Genomic DNA, 13,474 nt, shown 5'->3' with positions numbered 1-13,474 from the left:
AAGAGGGACAAAGGTTTATGAGGGTTTGTGTAGCCTTATGTGACTGGCATCCTAGCAGAGCACCTGCTGTCTTTGGTGCTGCCTCCCTTAGCAGAAGTAGCATAGAGGAGAGTAGTGTCACTTGGCTGTAGATAGCTCCTATTGCCAAAAAAAAAAAATTTTTTTTTAAAGATTTATTTATTATATATCTAAGTACACTGTAGCTGTCCTCAAACACACCAGAAGAAGGCATCAGATCTCATTACGGATGGTTGTGAGCCACCATATGGTTGCTGGGATTTGAACTCAGGACCTTCTGAAGAGCAGTCAGTGTTCTTAACCGCTAAGCCATCTCTCCAGAACCAAAAAAGAATTTTTAATTTTATGTGTATGGATGTTTATGTTTGTTTTGTTTTTTATTTTGATTTTTGCTTTGGTTTTTCAAGACAGGATTTCTCTGTGTAGCCCTGTCTCTCCTGGAACCTGCTGTATGGTTCAGGCTAGCATCAAACTCGGATCTGCCTGCCTCTGCCTCCTGAGTTCTGGGATTAAAGGCACGTGTATAGGTGTTTTGCCTTCATGTATCTCTGGGTACTGGTGCATACCTGGTACCCAAGGAGACCCAACTGGGTATCTAATCCCTTGGGCCTGGAGTTACAGATGGTTGTAAACTGACATGTGGGCATGGTGGCGCACGCCTTTAATCCCAGCACTCGGGAGGCAGAGGCAGACGGATTTCTGAGTTCGAGGCCGGCCTGGTCTACAGAGTGAGTTCCAGGACAGCCAGGGCTACACAGAGAAACCCTGTCTCGAAAAACAAAACAAACAAAAACCTGACATGTGGATGCTAAGAATTGCAGCCAGATCCTTTGATTTTTTTTTTTTAAGATTTATTTATTATTATACATAAGTACACTGTAGCCGTTTTTGGACGCACCAGAAGAGGTCATCAGATCTCATTATGGGTGGTTGCGAGCCACCATGTGGTCTCTGGGATTTGAACTCAGGACCTTCAGAAGAGCAGTCAGTGCTCTTACCTGCTGAGCCATCTTGCCAGCCCCAGATCCTTTGAAAGAGCAGCCGGTGCTGTTTACCACTGAGTCACCTCTCCAACCCCTTTTTCTTTTTTCCTCTTTTTTTTAAAGTTTGGACTTGACTTAACCCTCACAAGTATGCTTTTCTCTTACTTGGATTAGCAGAAAAACAAAAAGAAAGAAAGGAAAAAAAATCCCAAAAAAACAGAAAAACAAAAAGAAANGAAAAAAATCCCAAAAAAACAAAGAAAAGGAGGGAGGAAGGGAAGACATTTTAGAAGTGGAAATGACACAAGAAGTTTGGACTAGAGGACACAGTGTTGTACTCACTAGTCTTTATGTAGTAGGGTGTGTGGTGTTCCATCAGACCTGATGAGACTTTTCTCATAAAGTGATAATCTGAGTTTAAAGCCTCTACAATTTACACAGAGAGTATGTGTAATAAAGAAGAAAATGAGGGATTTGGGGATTTCACTGAAGTTCTTCTCCATTTCATCCTAGGGAACCTTCAGCAGTCCCGTTAACCTGAAGAAAACATTCAAGGTAACACTGCGTTGGCTGGCTTATGCAGCGGTGCCAGAGCACTGCATGCAGTGTGTGGTACTTGGTAGCCTAGACACTGGTTTCAAAAGTCAGTGGGAAGTGAGAGGAAACTTCAGTGTTACACTGTACATCAGTGTGGGGCTTGGAAGATGAAGGGTCTTTGGTGATTGCAAACTTGGGTTCTTTTAAGGATCAGGATCAGTATCAGCAAATACATATGTTTTTCTAAAATGTTAAAGCATTTCATGAATGCATTTCTACATCTTGTTACTGTGTCCTGGTTTCTGCTCTTAGATCCCAGACAAGCAGTATGTGCTGACAGCCTTGGCTGCGCGTGCCAAGCTGAGAGCCTGGAATGACGTTGATGCCCTGTTCACCACTAAGGTGGGTGCCCTGACCCTGTGTTCGGAGGCCTGTGGAGAGAGAAGGCCTTCATAGGTCTCCTAAGTCCCTGGGGTCAGTGAGGCTTCTTCAGTCCCTGTTTCCAAAGTTTTAAATGAAGGGAAAATTTGAGAGAGGAGTGCAATGGCCACTGCTGTGCTGACTGATTTATTAGCATTTTCATGTACTAAATACATGGATTTATCTCATAACCATTTGAAAGTAAACTTTATGTTCAACACCTTTCCCTTTAATATTAGTATTTGTCTCATAAGTATTACGTCTTAAGACATTTACTTTTCTTGAAGTGTAAGAATCTACAGTGATGTTTTTTCTAAGATTTACTTTTATTCTATGTGCATGACATTAGCCTGTATACCTAGGGAGGTAGGAAGAGGGAATTGAAGTCCCTAGAACTAGAGTTATAGTTGGCTGTGAGCCACCATGTGGGTGCTGGGAATTGAACCTTGCTCCTCTGGAAAACCAGCTAGTGCTCTTCACTACCATCTCTCCAGCCCCAAGAAATTTAGTATTAGTAAAATTATATTATCATAAATATCTGCCATATATACATCACTTTTAAATTAGCTCATTACTGCTTTTAGGGTTTTGTTTGTTTTGTTTTGCTTTTGCTTTTAGATTTATGTCATTCATTGTACCATGTAAATGAGAATTATAGATAGTTGTGGGCCACCATGTGGGTTTTGGGACTTGAACCCAGGGCTTCTACAAGAGCAACAGATACTCTTAATTTCTGAGCCATCTCTCCAGCCCCTGGTTTTAATTTTTATATTTACATATTTTAATTTTATATTTAATTTATTAGGATCCAATATAATCTATCTAATCTTTGGATATGATTTTATTCTCTCTCTCTCTCTCTCTCTCTCTCTCTCTCTCTCTCTCTCTCTCTCTCTCTCTCTCTATATATATATATATATATATATATATATATATATATATATAATATGTGTGTATATATATGTATGCATATATATACATAATGTACATATGTATATGCTTACATATATATATACATATACATATATATAAGTATAATAAAGTGTGTAGTATGGAATTTTGGTTTATATAATGGAATGATTACTATAGTTCATACACTAATAGCATCCATCCTACATCATCCTGTTATGTATGTGTGTATGCATGCATGTACGCACAGTTTTCTTTTTCAGGATTGGTTTGGTTATTTGAGATGAGACCTTTTGTGGTTCCATACAAGTTGGTTTAAAAATCTAAATATAGCTGGGCGTGGTGGCTCATGCCTTTAATCCCAGCACTCTAGAGGCAGAGGCAGGCAGATTTCTGAGTTCAAGGCCAGCCTGGTCTATAGAGTGAGTTCCAGGACAGCCAGGGCTACACAGAGAAACTCTTGTCTCAAAAAACCAAAAAAAAAAAAATCTAAATACATTTTTTCATTCTAGCTTTGAGAATTTTCTGATTTTTCTTCTTATTTATCAGTTAGTTATATTAACTACTAAAGCAAAACACACTCATAGAAAAATTAACACTGTATACAAAAGTCCATGAGGCTGAGAGGGCAAGGGCTGTGCCTGTGGTCATGGAGAGCAGAGCTGGAGTCACTGCCCAGCACAAACACTTAAGAAGAGGTTCCATTTTCACTGTCTCCATGTTCCAACCTCATTCAGGGAAAGTCCTGTTGTCAGTAGCTTTCTAGATCCTACTGTATGAGTTTACAAATAAATAATTCCATATACATGTAAAGATGGAGAAGTAGAATTTTTTTATACTTAGAAACTTATGGTGTATATGTTATTCATTACTTGTTCCATTTTGGAACATTTCACAGACTCTTTCCATGCGTTACTGTCAAGATCAAAGACTATTTTATATGTCTTACTCTTTTGGTAGAATATTCCTTGTCTTTTCTAAGAAAGTTCATCTCTCACGGTTTCTCTACCCCTCACATCTTCCTGTCTCTCTACCATGCTTCTCTGATATGACCATGAATGACACATGAGCCAGTGTGTTAATGATGTCTGACCCACCTGTTGCTGCCCTTTCCTCCAGAACTGGTTGGGTTACACCAAGAAGAGAGCACCCATTGGCTTCCATCGAGTTGTGGAAATTTTGCACAAGAACAGCGCCCCTGTCCAGGTAATGGCTCTGAAAAAGAGCTAGTGGTGGGATGTGAGCTATCCTCATGTTCTTAATGGTGGCCCTGTGGCTGTGTGGGGCCTGACAGAAAAGGACAGAGAGGAACAAAGTAATTTCAGACCCTCTTTGAGGAACAGCTACTGTGTTTAGTCGTATAGAGACCTATGTACTGTTCAGATAATTGAGAAGAATTCCCTGTAGGCCTAGGAGCAGTAGGCCTACCCTGGCCCATCTCTAGATCATTGTGGCCTGTGGATCTGGCTGCAGGGTAAGGAGCACTGTTCTTCCCTTGTCTCCTGAGGTCGCGGGGCAGTGCTGCTCAGCGTGCCCACTCCCACTGTAAAGCTGGGTTTCACAGTGGTTGTGCAGACACCGGGTACTGAGTTCTTTCTTGTTTACAGCTTACCTTTTCTACCCAGGGGGCCCTGTGCTTCTGTCATTCATCAGAGTACTTTTTCCTACAGATATTGCAGGAATATATCAATCTGGTGGAAGATGTGGACACCAAGTTGAACTTAGCTACTAAGTTCAAGTGCCATGATGTCGTCATTGATGTGAGTCTGCAAGAAGGGAGAACCCTGAGGGACCAGAACCCTTAGGTCCTGGGTGAAGAGTCAGAGATACAGCCTTTTGTCCCAGATCCTGAAATGCTTCCAGCGGCTTTGACTGAACAGACACAATAGTCTGGCAAGAATTAGTTTGGAGACCAACACTCCTGTATTGTTTTCCCAGACTCCGGACTGAATTCTCAGCTTTTAGTTTTTTGAAGTCATTAGAACTAAATGAAGCTATGTAAGCTCTATAACCATCTCTCCAGCATGGGGTTCTATGGGTGCTTTATACGCATCATCTTACTCTCATCTGCTGTCTTTTTCTTGAGCCCAGGGGCAAAGAAGCAGTGGCAGAAAGTGAGTTACTTATAGAGAAGGCTTAGTAGGAATTTTGATTGTGTTTTTGTGTACAGACTTGCCGAGACCTGAAGGATCGTCAGCAGTTGCTTGCATACAGGAGCAAAGTAGATAAAGGATCTGCTGAGGAAGAGAAAATCGATGTCATTCTCAGCAGCTCGGTAAATTACCCTCCAGTCAGCCTAGGAGAATGTTCACAAAGTAGCATCAAGTGTATGCTCCCAAGATCTAGGCAAATGCACTTAGCTGAGCCACATGGATACAAGACTCACATGTGGGCTGAAGGAGCAAAAGTACTATTTTTGAACAGTAGAAATCACTTTTGAGATATGAGTTTCAGGCTAGTAAGAGACTCTGTTTCAAAAAACAAGGTAGAGCCGGGCAGTGGTGGTGCATGCTTTTAATCCTAGCACTTAGGAGGCAGAGGTAGGCGGATTTGGGGCCAGCCTGGTCTACAGAGTGAGTACCAGGACAGCCAGAACTACACAGAGAAACCCTGTCTCAAAACAACAAAAACAAAAACAAAACAAAACAAAAAACCCAAGGTAGATAGCATCTGATACATGAGGTTGATCTGTCCTTAGCCCATGTGCATCTGTACACACAGAGAGTTAAAAAATACTGAAGTGAGATATGAAGACCTCAGCATGGAGTGTGACTGTGGTGCACTGATCATCATTAGAGATCAGGAATGACAGCACATGGTAGAGACTCAGAAGCCAGGCCTATGATCCCTCTAAGTCGTGGCTGTGACTTGCCTGTTGGAAATAAGAAAATGAAATAGAAATCCCAGCACTTGGGAGGCAGAGGCAGGCAGATTTCTGAGTTTGAGGCCAGCCTGGTCTACATAGTGAGTCCCAGGACAGCCAGGGCTACACAGAGAAACCCTGTCTTGAAAAAAAAAAAAAAGAAAAAGAAAAAGAAAGAAAATGAAATGAAATAGAATTAGCTGTTTCGGAAGGGTTATCCATATGAAATCACTGAGCTTTTCATTAACATAGAACTTAATATTAGGTATTTGATACCTGTGCTTAGTCACCTAATACTAGTGAAGCTTAGCACTAAGGAGGGCAAAGTCAGATTAATGCTCTAAACTGGCAATCTGTACAGTACAGAACACGTATTTAATCTTTCTCTGGGTAAATGAACTCCCACATGCTAAAAGGAAAATTCTTTGGGCTAAGGTGATGGTTAATCAATAAAGTACTTGCCATGTATACACAAAGATCTGAGTTTGGGCCCCAGCACCCACATAAAGGCTGGACATGTGGCATGTGCTTGAATTCCCAGCACTAGGGAGGCAGAGGCAGGCAGATCCCTGGGGCTCACTGGTCAGCCTAGACTAATTGGCAAGTTCCAGGCTAGTAAAAGCCTTTTTCAAAAAACAAGGTAAAAAAAAAATAAAAAAATAAATAAAAATAAAAATTAAAAAAAAACAAGGTAGATAGCATCTGATACATAAGGCTGATCTCTCTCTGTGCACACAGAGTTAAAAAATAACTCTTTGCTAGTGCATGTCCACAGTCCCTCACACTTGCAGGTTAAGGCAGGAGGATCAGGAGTTTGAGGTTAGACTGCAATATATACTGCGTTCCAGGCTAGACTGAGCTACATAGAGATACCTTGCCCCAAACAGACAAACTCAACAGTCCCAATTCCATTCTTATTTTCATTTCCTCTCCCTCACTGTAGTGGTAAGTGATAACTGATCATGCCTTCCTTGTCTGCTTTTTCACAGCAAATTCGGTGGAAGAACTAAGGGTCCTTTGCTACCCTGAAGCCTGCCTCACTTCTTACTTTTCTTTCTGCCTATGAAAACAGAGAGCTCTCTTCTTAGGAGAGTCACAGCATTCTACACGTGAGCCTGTCATTCACAGGCAGTGCCTGCTGGTTTGGGGACAGAAACCAGCCTTTGAGCACATGTATCTTCAGATTGAACTGTCCAGGGGATATTACTCACAGGCCAGTAGCTAAAGGCTTTGACTCTCAAGAAAGATGCTCTGCACCAGTGCCTGTGGAAAGGTGGGAGCCCATCCTGGGCAAGATGCCTGTGCTCAGAGAAAAGTGACCACTCCAGAAACAGTCGGAACTAAGCCACAGGTGTCTGGGGATCGTTGTGACATTCCTCTGTCCTTTCGGCTGTTCTTACCCAGAACCCGGGGTTGGGCATGTACATTTCTGCTCTAAAGGAGTCAGCACAGAACGAAATTGACTCTTCAGGGGCCTCAGAAAGGGATATCAGTATTGCTCAGGACCTGCTGGAAACCAGACCCAAGTTCTCAAGACACAGAGCCACTCATCAATGACAGACACTTCCTAGACATTGTGTACCTTCAGCCAGTATCAACCTGCTGTCACTGTCAACTTTGTGTAGGGACGTGTGAGGGACATAGGGTCCCTCTCACACCTGCACACTGTCCGGGCGGTGAGCCATCTTCTTCGGCAATGTCCTCTGTTTCTGTGTCGATACAGTCTTACATGGAATTCAGATTCACCAGTGCTGGGGCGCTTTTTCAGGCAAAAATCATTTCACCAGAAGCAGCCACAAGTAGCACCTTGTTTAGATATCTCCGTAGAGGCCCTGTTAGCCTGCTGGGAACTTGAGCAGTGTTCCATTCTGCCCTGTGCCTCCCTGAACTGGATTTTCCTGACATGCCTACACTCCTAATAAAACTTGCATTCCTGGTACCTCCTCTTCCCCATCTGGTTACTTAGTCCATAATGATGATGTATTTGCACCTCTGACTGTCAGCAGCCTGTCATCACATTATAGTGTCACAGTATCCCAACAAGGCAGGAGGGTATGGTTAATAGCACTAGTATAAGACACAGAAGACCTGAGTTCTTGCCTCAGCAATCCTGCTGACAAACCAGTACTAGGGAGAGGGCCCTTATTCTGTGGACCCATCTTCATCTGTAGAAAAGTAGGACCAAAGTCTGACTGTGGCATTCTGGACTCTGACAGGTGGGTGAAGGGGAAGGAAACCAGGTAATGTACACAGCATGCAGCATGCTCTAGGCTTAGCTAGAGGCAGTCGGAGCTGCAGGAAACATTTGGCAATGTCTGAAGGCACTTTTTACTGTCAAACTTGGGAGTGTGCTGCTAAATATCCAGTCATGCACAGGACAGGTCCCCACAGCAAGGGATTATCCTGCCAAAAACATTAGTAACAGCAGTGTTTAATCCTGCTTTGGGGGGTCCGTGCCTTTCACCAAGTTTGAAGATCTGAGTTTAATCATTAGACCCCACCATGGTACAAATTGAGAACTGACTCATATAAATTGTCTTTTGACCTTTACATGTCTGTCTGTGCACACACTATGCATACAGATGATAAAGATTTCTACTTTAAAGGGATCTTCTGCATTTTGCAGTCCTCCACATTACCAGGTAGCCTCATACTTCATTACTATCCCCAGTGTCCTTTCTTAGTGTTGAAGAAGTGGCTTTAATTTGTTATCGTATCAGACTGGAGAAGCAGAACCACTGGCGGTGCAGATAGTTAGCTATCCAACCTCCTGGTATACTTTGTTACAGGGATTTGATTCCAGTCAAGATGGTGGCTAACAGTCTGTATAAAGTGGTTGCTTTAGTTACTGGTGATAGACTGAATTTTTCAGGGAGGAAGGTGAGACAGGAAGATAACTATAAAGTTAGGGACACGGGGCTTGGCTAGAACTGAGAGTTACTGTTGTGATGAAACACCATGACCAAAGCAAGTTGGGGAGGAAAGGGTTTATTTAGATTACACTTCTATATCACTGTTCATCAATGAAGTCAGGACAGGAACTCAAAGGGCAGGAACCTAAAGGCAGGGGCTAATGGAGAGGTCATGGAGGAGCACAAGTCACTGGCTGGTTTGTTCTTCATGGCTTGCTCAGCCTGTTTATAGAATCCAGGACCATCAACCCAGGGATGGCACCACCCACAGTGGTCCATCTCCCATCAATCACTTATTAAGAAAATGCCTTATAGCTGAATCTTACATTTCCCTTCCTTCAGATAACTCTAACTTGTGTCAAGTTTACATAAAACCACCGAGCACAGAGGCTAGGATGCATGCCTGCAACCTCAGTAGAGTAATACATTGCAGGGGCAGTTGGTGGTCTTTGTCATGGAATTGAATATGACTTGGCCCAGGAGTGAGTCCTAAAGAAAGGTCTGGAACAGTTGGAGCAGTTACAGGTCTAGTGACTGAACTACACCAAGACATCCAACCAGGTAAGTAAGCCGGGTGGTGGTGGCACAGGAAGGTCTGGAACAGTTGGAGCAGTTACAGGTCTAGCGACTGAACTACACCAAGACATCCAACCAGGTAAGTAATGATGTGTGACATTGCAACTCAAAGCAGGAACTGGGTGCTATCTCATTTCCACATTGTAGATTCTTCACAACATCCCTTGTGGTTCTCTCTAACCAGAAACATACAAGGAAGGGATTCTGGAAAGCATTTTGGTCTAACCAAGTTGCCATGTTACAAAGCTGTAACACTGAATCTCCTTTTTTGAGAATGTACAAATGTGTCTAAAATTGATGTCTGCAGGATGCTGTATTAGTCATACAGGTCTGGCAGGTTTTGAATTCCTCTTTCCTTCAGAATAGGAAACATCCTACTATGTCCATTTCTATAAGAGGGGACTAGAGAAGCCAAACATAAAAGGTGACAAATGGTGCGACTTATTTTTATGAATTATCTGAACTACATAAATCTGTATGTAGGAATCAATAGTGGTTCCAGGAGTTTGGAAGTGGAGAGGAGTGGGGAGTCAAGGCTTAATGCGAATAGGATTTCTTTTATAGTCAGGGCTGGAGAGATGGGTCATTGGTTCAGAGCACTGACTGCTTGTGGTGGTTTGTATATGCTTGGCCCAGGGAGTGGCACTATTAGATGAGGCCTTGTTGAAGTAGGTGTGTCACTGTGGGTGTGGGCTTTAAGAACCTGTCCTAGCTTCCTGGGAGCCCATCTTCTCCTGTTTGCCTTTGGAATGAGATGTAGAATCTCAGCTCCTCCTGCACCATGCCTGCCTGGATGCTGCCATGCTCCTGGCTTGATGATAATGGACTGAAGCTGTGAACCTGTAAGCCAGCCCCAGTTAAATGTTGCCCTTATAAGAGTTGCCTTGGTCATGGTTTCTGTTCACAGCAGTAAAACCCTGAGATACTGCTTTTACAGAAGTCTTGAGTTCAATTCCCAGCAACCACATGGTGGCTCACAACCATATGTAATGTGTAATGTAGTCCAATGCCTTCTTCTAATGTGCCTGAAGACAACTACAGTGTAGTCATATAAATAAAATAAAAAATCTTAGAGAAAAAAATAAGATAGTCATATAACATTCTGAATGTACTACTGAATTGTTCATTTTCTTTTTTTTAATTGTTTTTTTTAAAGATTTATTTATTATATATAAGCACACTGTAGCTGTCTTCAGACACACCAAAAGAGGGCATCAGATCTCATTACAGATGGTTGTGAGCCACCATGTAGTTTCAGGATTTGAACTCAGGACCTCTGGAAGAGCAGTCAGTGCTCTTAACCACTGAGCCACCTCTCCAGCCCTGAGTTGTTCATTTTCAAATGATTAATTTTATGTTAGATGAATTTCACCACAGTTTTTTCAACCTGAAGAGATTTGAGATTTTGAGTAGCTTTCATCTTTGATTTCAGCCTCAGTTGCTACAAGACTGGTTATTGACCATAAAGAGAAAGGGTACTACGAAGGGCTAGAGTAGCTGTGAGGTAGAGTGCTTACCCAGCCACCGAAAGGCTACGGGTTAAGCCCTCAACACTGCAAGCTTCTTTTGAGTGTTATGGGACGTCTCTTGTCTCAGCTTCATAGGACACCGAATTGAGGATCATATTTAATGAGTCACTATCTCGGAGAAGGGCTGGCAGTATTGCCCGGCACACACAGGTCCTGGTTCAGTCCTAGGTACCACAGGGAAAAAAAATTTAAATAAGTATCTTGGTTTATGTTATTTTGGGGTGGGGGGGCGTGGCAGGGGGAGCACAACACAACATGGAGGATTCTCTTTTTCACCATTAGGTGGGTTTTGGAAATTGAACCCAGGTTACTAGGCTTGCTTGTAAAGTATCTTTACCCACTTAACATCTCATGGATTCTGTCAATTTCTTTTTTTTAAAGCAATGCTAAGATCTATATGATACTCCCATTTGTAAGAGAATATAGAAATCAGCAGCAGAATCTTCTATAGGAAAAACAAGTCCCACCCTGGCCTGGTTTAGCATTCCAACAATGAAAGGGACCATGTCCTCCTGGCAGCCAGGCCAGGAAAGTGTGCAGGCATGTCTTGCCCCTTTAAGACCAGAGGCTAAGGCCAGGCAGTGGTGGCGCATGCTTTTAATCCCAGCACTTGGGAGGCAGAGGCCAGCCTGGTCTACAAAGTGAGTTCCAGGACAGCCAGGGCTACACAGAGAAACCCTGTCTCAAAAAACAAACAAAAAACAAAAAAGAAACAATAACAACAACAAGACCAGAGGCTGAATGAACTGGTTGCTAAGGAGTCAAAATGACAACTCTTGGGTAGCTCCTTCCTTATGTAGTTTCCACCTGCCCAGACCAGAAGTCCCAAGGAGTAAAGCATGTCTCTGTAGTGAGAGGTATATGTAGACGAAGTTGTATATGTCTAGACAGTTTCTATGCTCAGAGTGCCCATGCTGTAGATAAGGGATCAGTGATTAAGCGCTTTTCTACCCTACAGGGAACACAGAGTTTACTGGAAGTAGAGGTTTCCCTTAAAGTGAGATCCCGTGTAATCAGCAATATTCCCGAAGTTCAAGCAATAGAAGGGAAAAGCTCCCAGATGAGAACACCCCTGAAACCTGTTGCTCTCGTAACTCCAGCTGAAAAACATACCTGTAGTCAGTACAGATCAATATTACTGTGAATTTCTTTTCAGGTTTCATGAATCCAGGATAGTGATTAGGGAGTAATTAGGAAACCTCTGTGGCCCCATTCCAACAGAGATGTGAACTGCCAAGTTCAGAATCTGGAAGGAGAATGGTGCCGAAGCCCACCACCGTGAGGACTCATGAGCTGGTCACACATATCACCATACTTAATCCCTTCTGCCTGAACCCCTGTTCTCCAGAATGGAGAGTCATGTTGTTTGGTATCCGTTACTGCAGGAGCTGGTGCTTTGGACGTGGAAATGGAAATGCTAGATGACCTTGAGTCTCTGAGGTTTGAGTATGGGATTCCAGAGGAAGAACGTTACTGGCTGTACTTACAGGGCCGTTATCGCGGATTGATGATCAAGGGCTGTGCCCATGCAGCCTTCTTCTGCAAAATGTTCTCGGCTTTGAAGTAAGCTATTTGAAGAAGAGAGAAAAGTACCACTGCTCCGAACCCAGGGGCTTGGGCTTTGTTTTTTTGTTTTGTTTTGTTTTGTTTTTAAGATTTATTTATTTTAATTTATATGAGTACACTGTAGCTGTCTTCAGACACACACCGAAGAGTGCATGGGACTCCGTTACAGATGATTGTGAGCCCCCCATGTGGTTGCTGGGAATTGAACTCAGGACCTCTGGAAGTGCTCTTAACCACTGAACCATCCATCTCTCCAGCCGGGAATTTGTTCTTTATATTGAAGGTTCACTATGGGGGGGAGAATTGTTTGTGTACCCTTTCCAACCCACATTCTGTTGCTTCTGGTCTGAAGTGACCAGAAATATCCATACAAGGGTGTCTTGTGTATACACAGTAAAGTTGGACTAGTGTGATTTCTACTAAGAGGACAGGGTGATTTACTTCATTCATTTATTCGTGCATTTACTCTCCCAAACTACCAGCTGTCCTTCCTTCCACAGCACTGATGACCAGTCGTTATTGGTCTGTTGCTTCAAAGAGAGGTAGTTATTTCTTCTGAGACAGACCTAATAGTGGCTGATAGGAAAGCCATATGGGATTTTGCTGTCCCTACAAGCCAGATAACTTGCTTAAAACCAAGAATATTGGGCCAGGTGGTGGTGGCACACGCCTTTAATCCCAGCACTTGGGAGGCAGAGGCAGGTGGATCTCTAAATTCAAGGCCAGCCTGGTCTACAGAGGAGTTCTAGGATAGCCACAGCTACACAGAGAAACACTCTCTCAAAAACACAAAAACCAAAACAGAACATTAGTAAGGAGCTAAGAGACGACTCGATGGTGAAGAGCACTGACTGGTCTTTCAGAGGTCTTAAGTTCAATTCCCAGCAACCACATGGTGGCTCACAACAATTTTTAATGGGATCTGATGCCTATGTCATGCAGGCATACATACAAACAAAGCACTCTAAATAAATAAATCAATAAATCTTAAAATCTAAAAACATAAACAAAACTGACAAACGTTTATCTAAACTAAGAAGAAATAAACCAAGTAACAGTCAGACATGGAAGAGAAGCTCTGACAGCCAGTGGCACAGGAAAGGATTGTCAAGAGATTGCATTAGAAACATCCAAGTGTTAGAAAATCTTAACACTTGTAAA

At 42.8% G+C, this 13,474-nt stretch overlaps 2 protein-coding genes across 2 annotated transcripts in view; both read left to right on the top strand.

The window, feature by feature from the left end:
* Vipas39 (VPS33B interacting protein, apical-basolateral polarity regulator, spe-39 homolog) overlaps window positions 1-8,338 on the top strand; it is a 27,297-nt gene extending 18,959 nt beyond the window's left edge. The window contains exons 15-20 of the mRNA XM_021202747.1: window positions 1,515-1,556; window positions 1,851-1,940; window positions 3,987-4,073; window positions 4,538-4,627; window positions 5,038-5,142; window positions 6,720-8,338. Coding sequence (XP_021058406.1) covers window positions 1,515-1,556; window positions 1,851-1,940; window positions 3,987-4,073; window positions 4,538-4,627; window positions 5,038-5,142; window positions 6,720-6,740 — 435 coding nt within the window. The 3' untranslated portion in view covers window positions 6,741-8,338. The remainder of the gene's footprint in view (window positions 1-1,514; window positions 1,557-1,850; window positions 1,941-3,986; window positions 4,074-4,537; window positions 4,628-5,037; window positions 5,143-6,719) is intronic.
* The window catches only part of Noxred1 (NADP dependent oxidoreductase domain containing 1), an 18,127-nt gene continuing 12,596 nt past the window's right edge, over window positions 7,944-13,474 (top strand). The window contains exons 1-3 of the mRNA XM_021202750.1: window positions 7,944-7,970; window positions 9,076-9,203; window positions 12,133-12,310. Of these exons, the coding sequence (XP_021058409.1) occupies window positions 12,156-12,310 (155 nt within the window). The 5' untranslated portion in view covers window positions 7,944-7,970; window positions 9,076-9,203; window positions 12,133-12,155. The remainder of the gene's footprint in view (window positions 7,971-9,075; window positions 9,204-12,132; window positions 12,311-13,474) is intronic.

Source organism: Mus pahari, chromosome 7, assembly GCF_900095145.1.
Source record: "Mus pahari chromosome 7, PAHARI_EIJ_v1.1, whole genome shotgun sequence".
NCBI lineage: Eukaryota > Metazoa > Chordata > Mammalia > Rodentia > Muridae > Mus > Mus pahari.
Note: the sequence above shows the minus strand (reverse complement) of the source record. Positions and strands in the feature narration are given on the sequence as shown.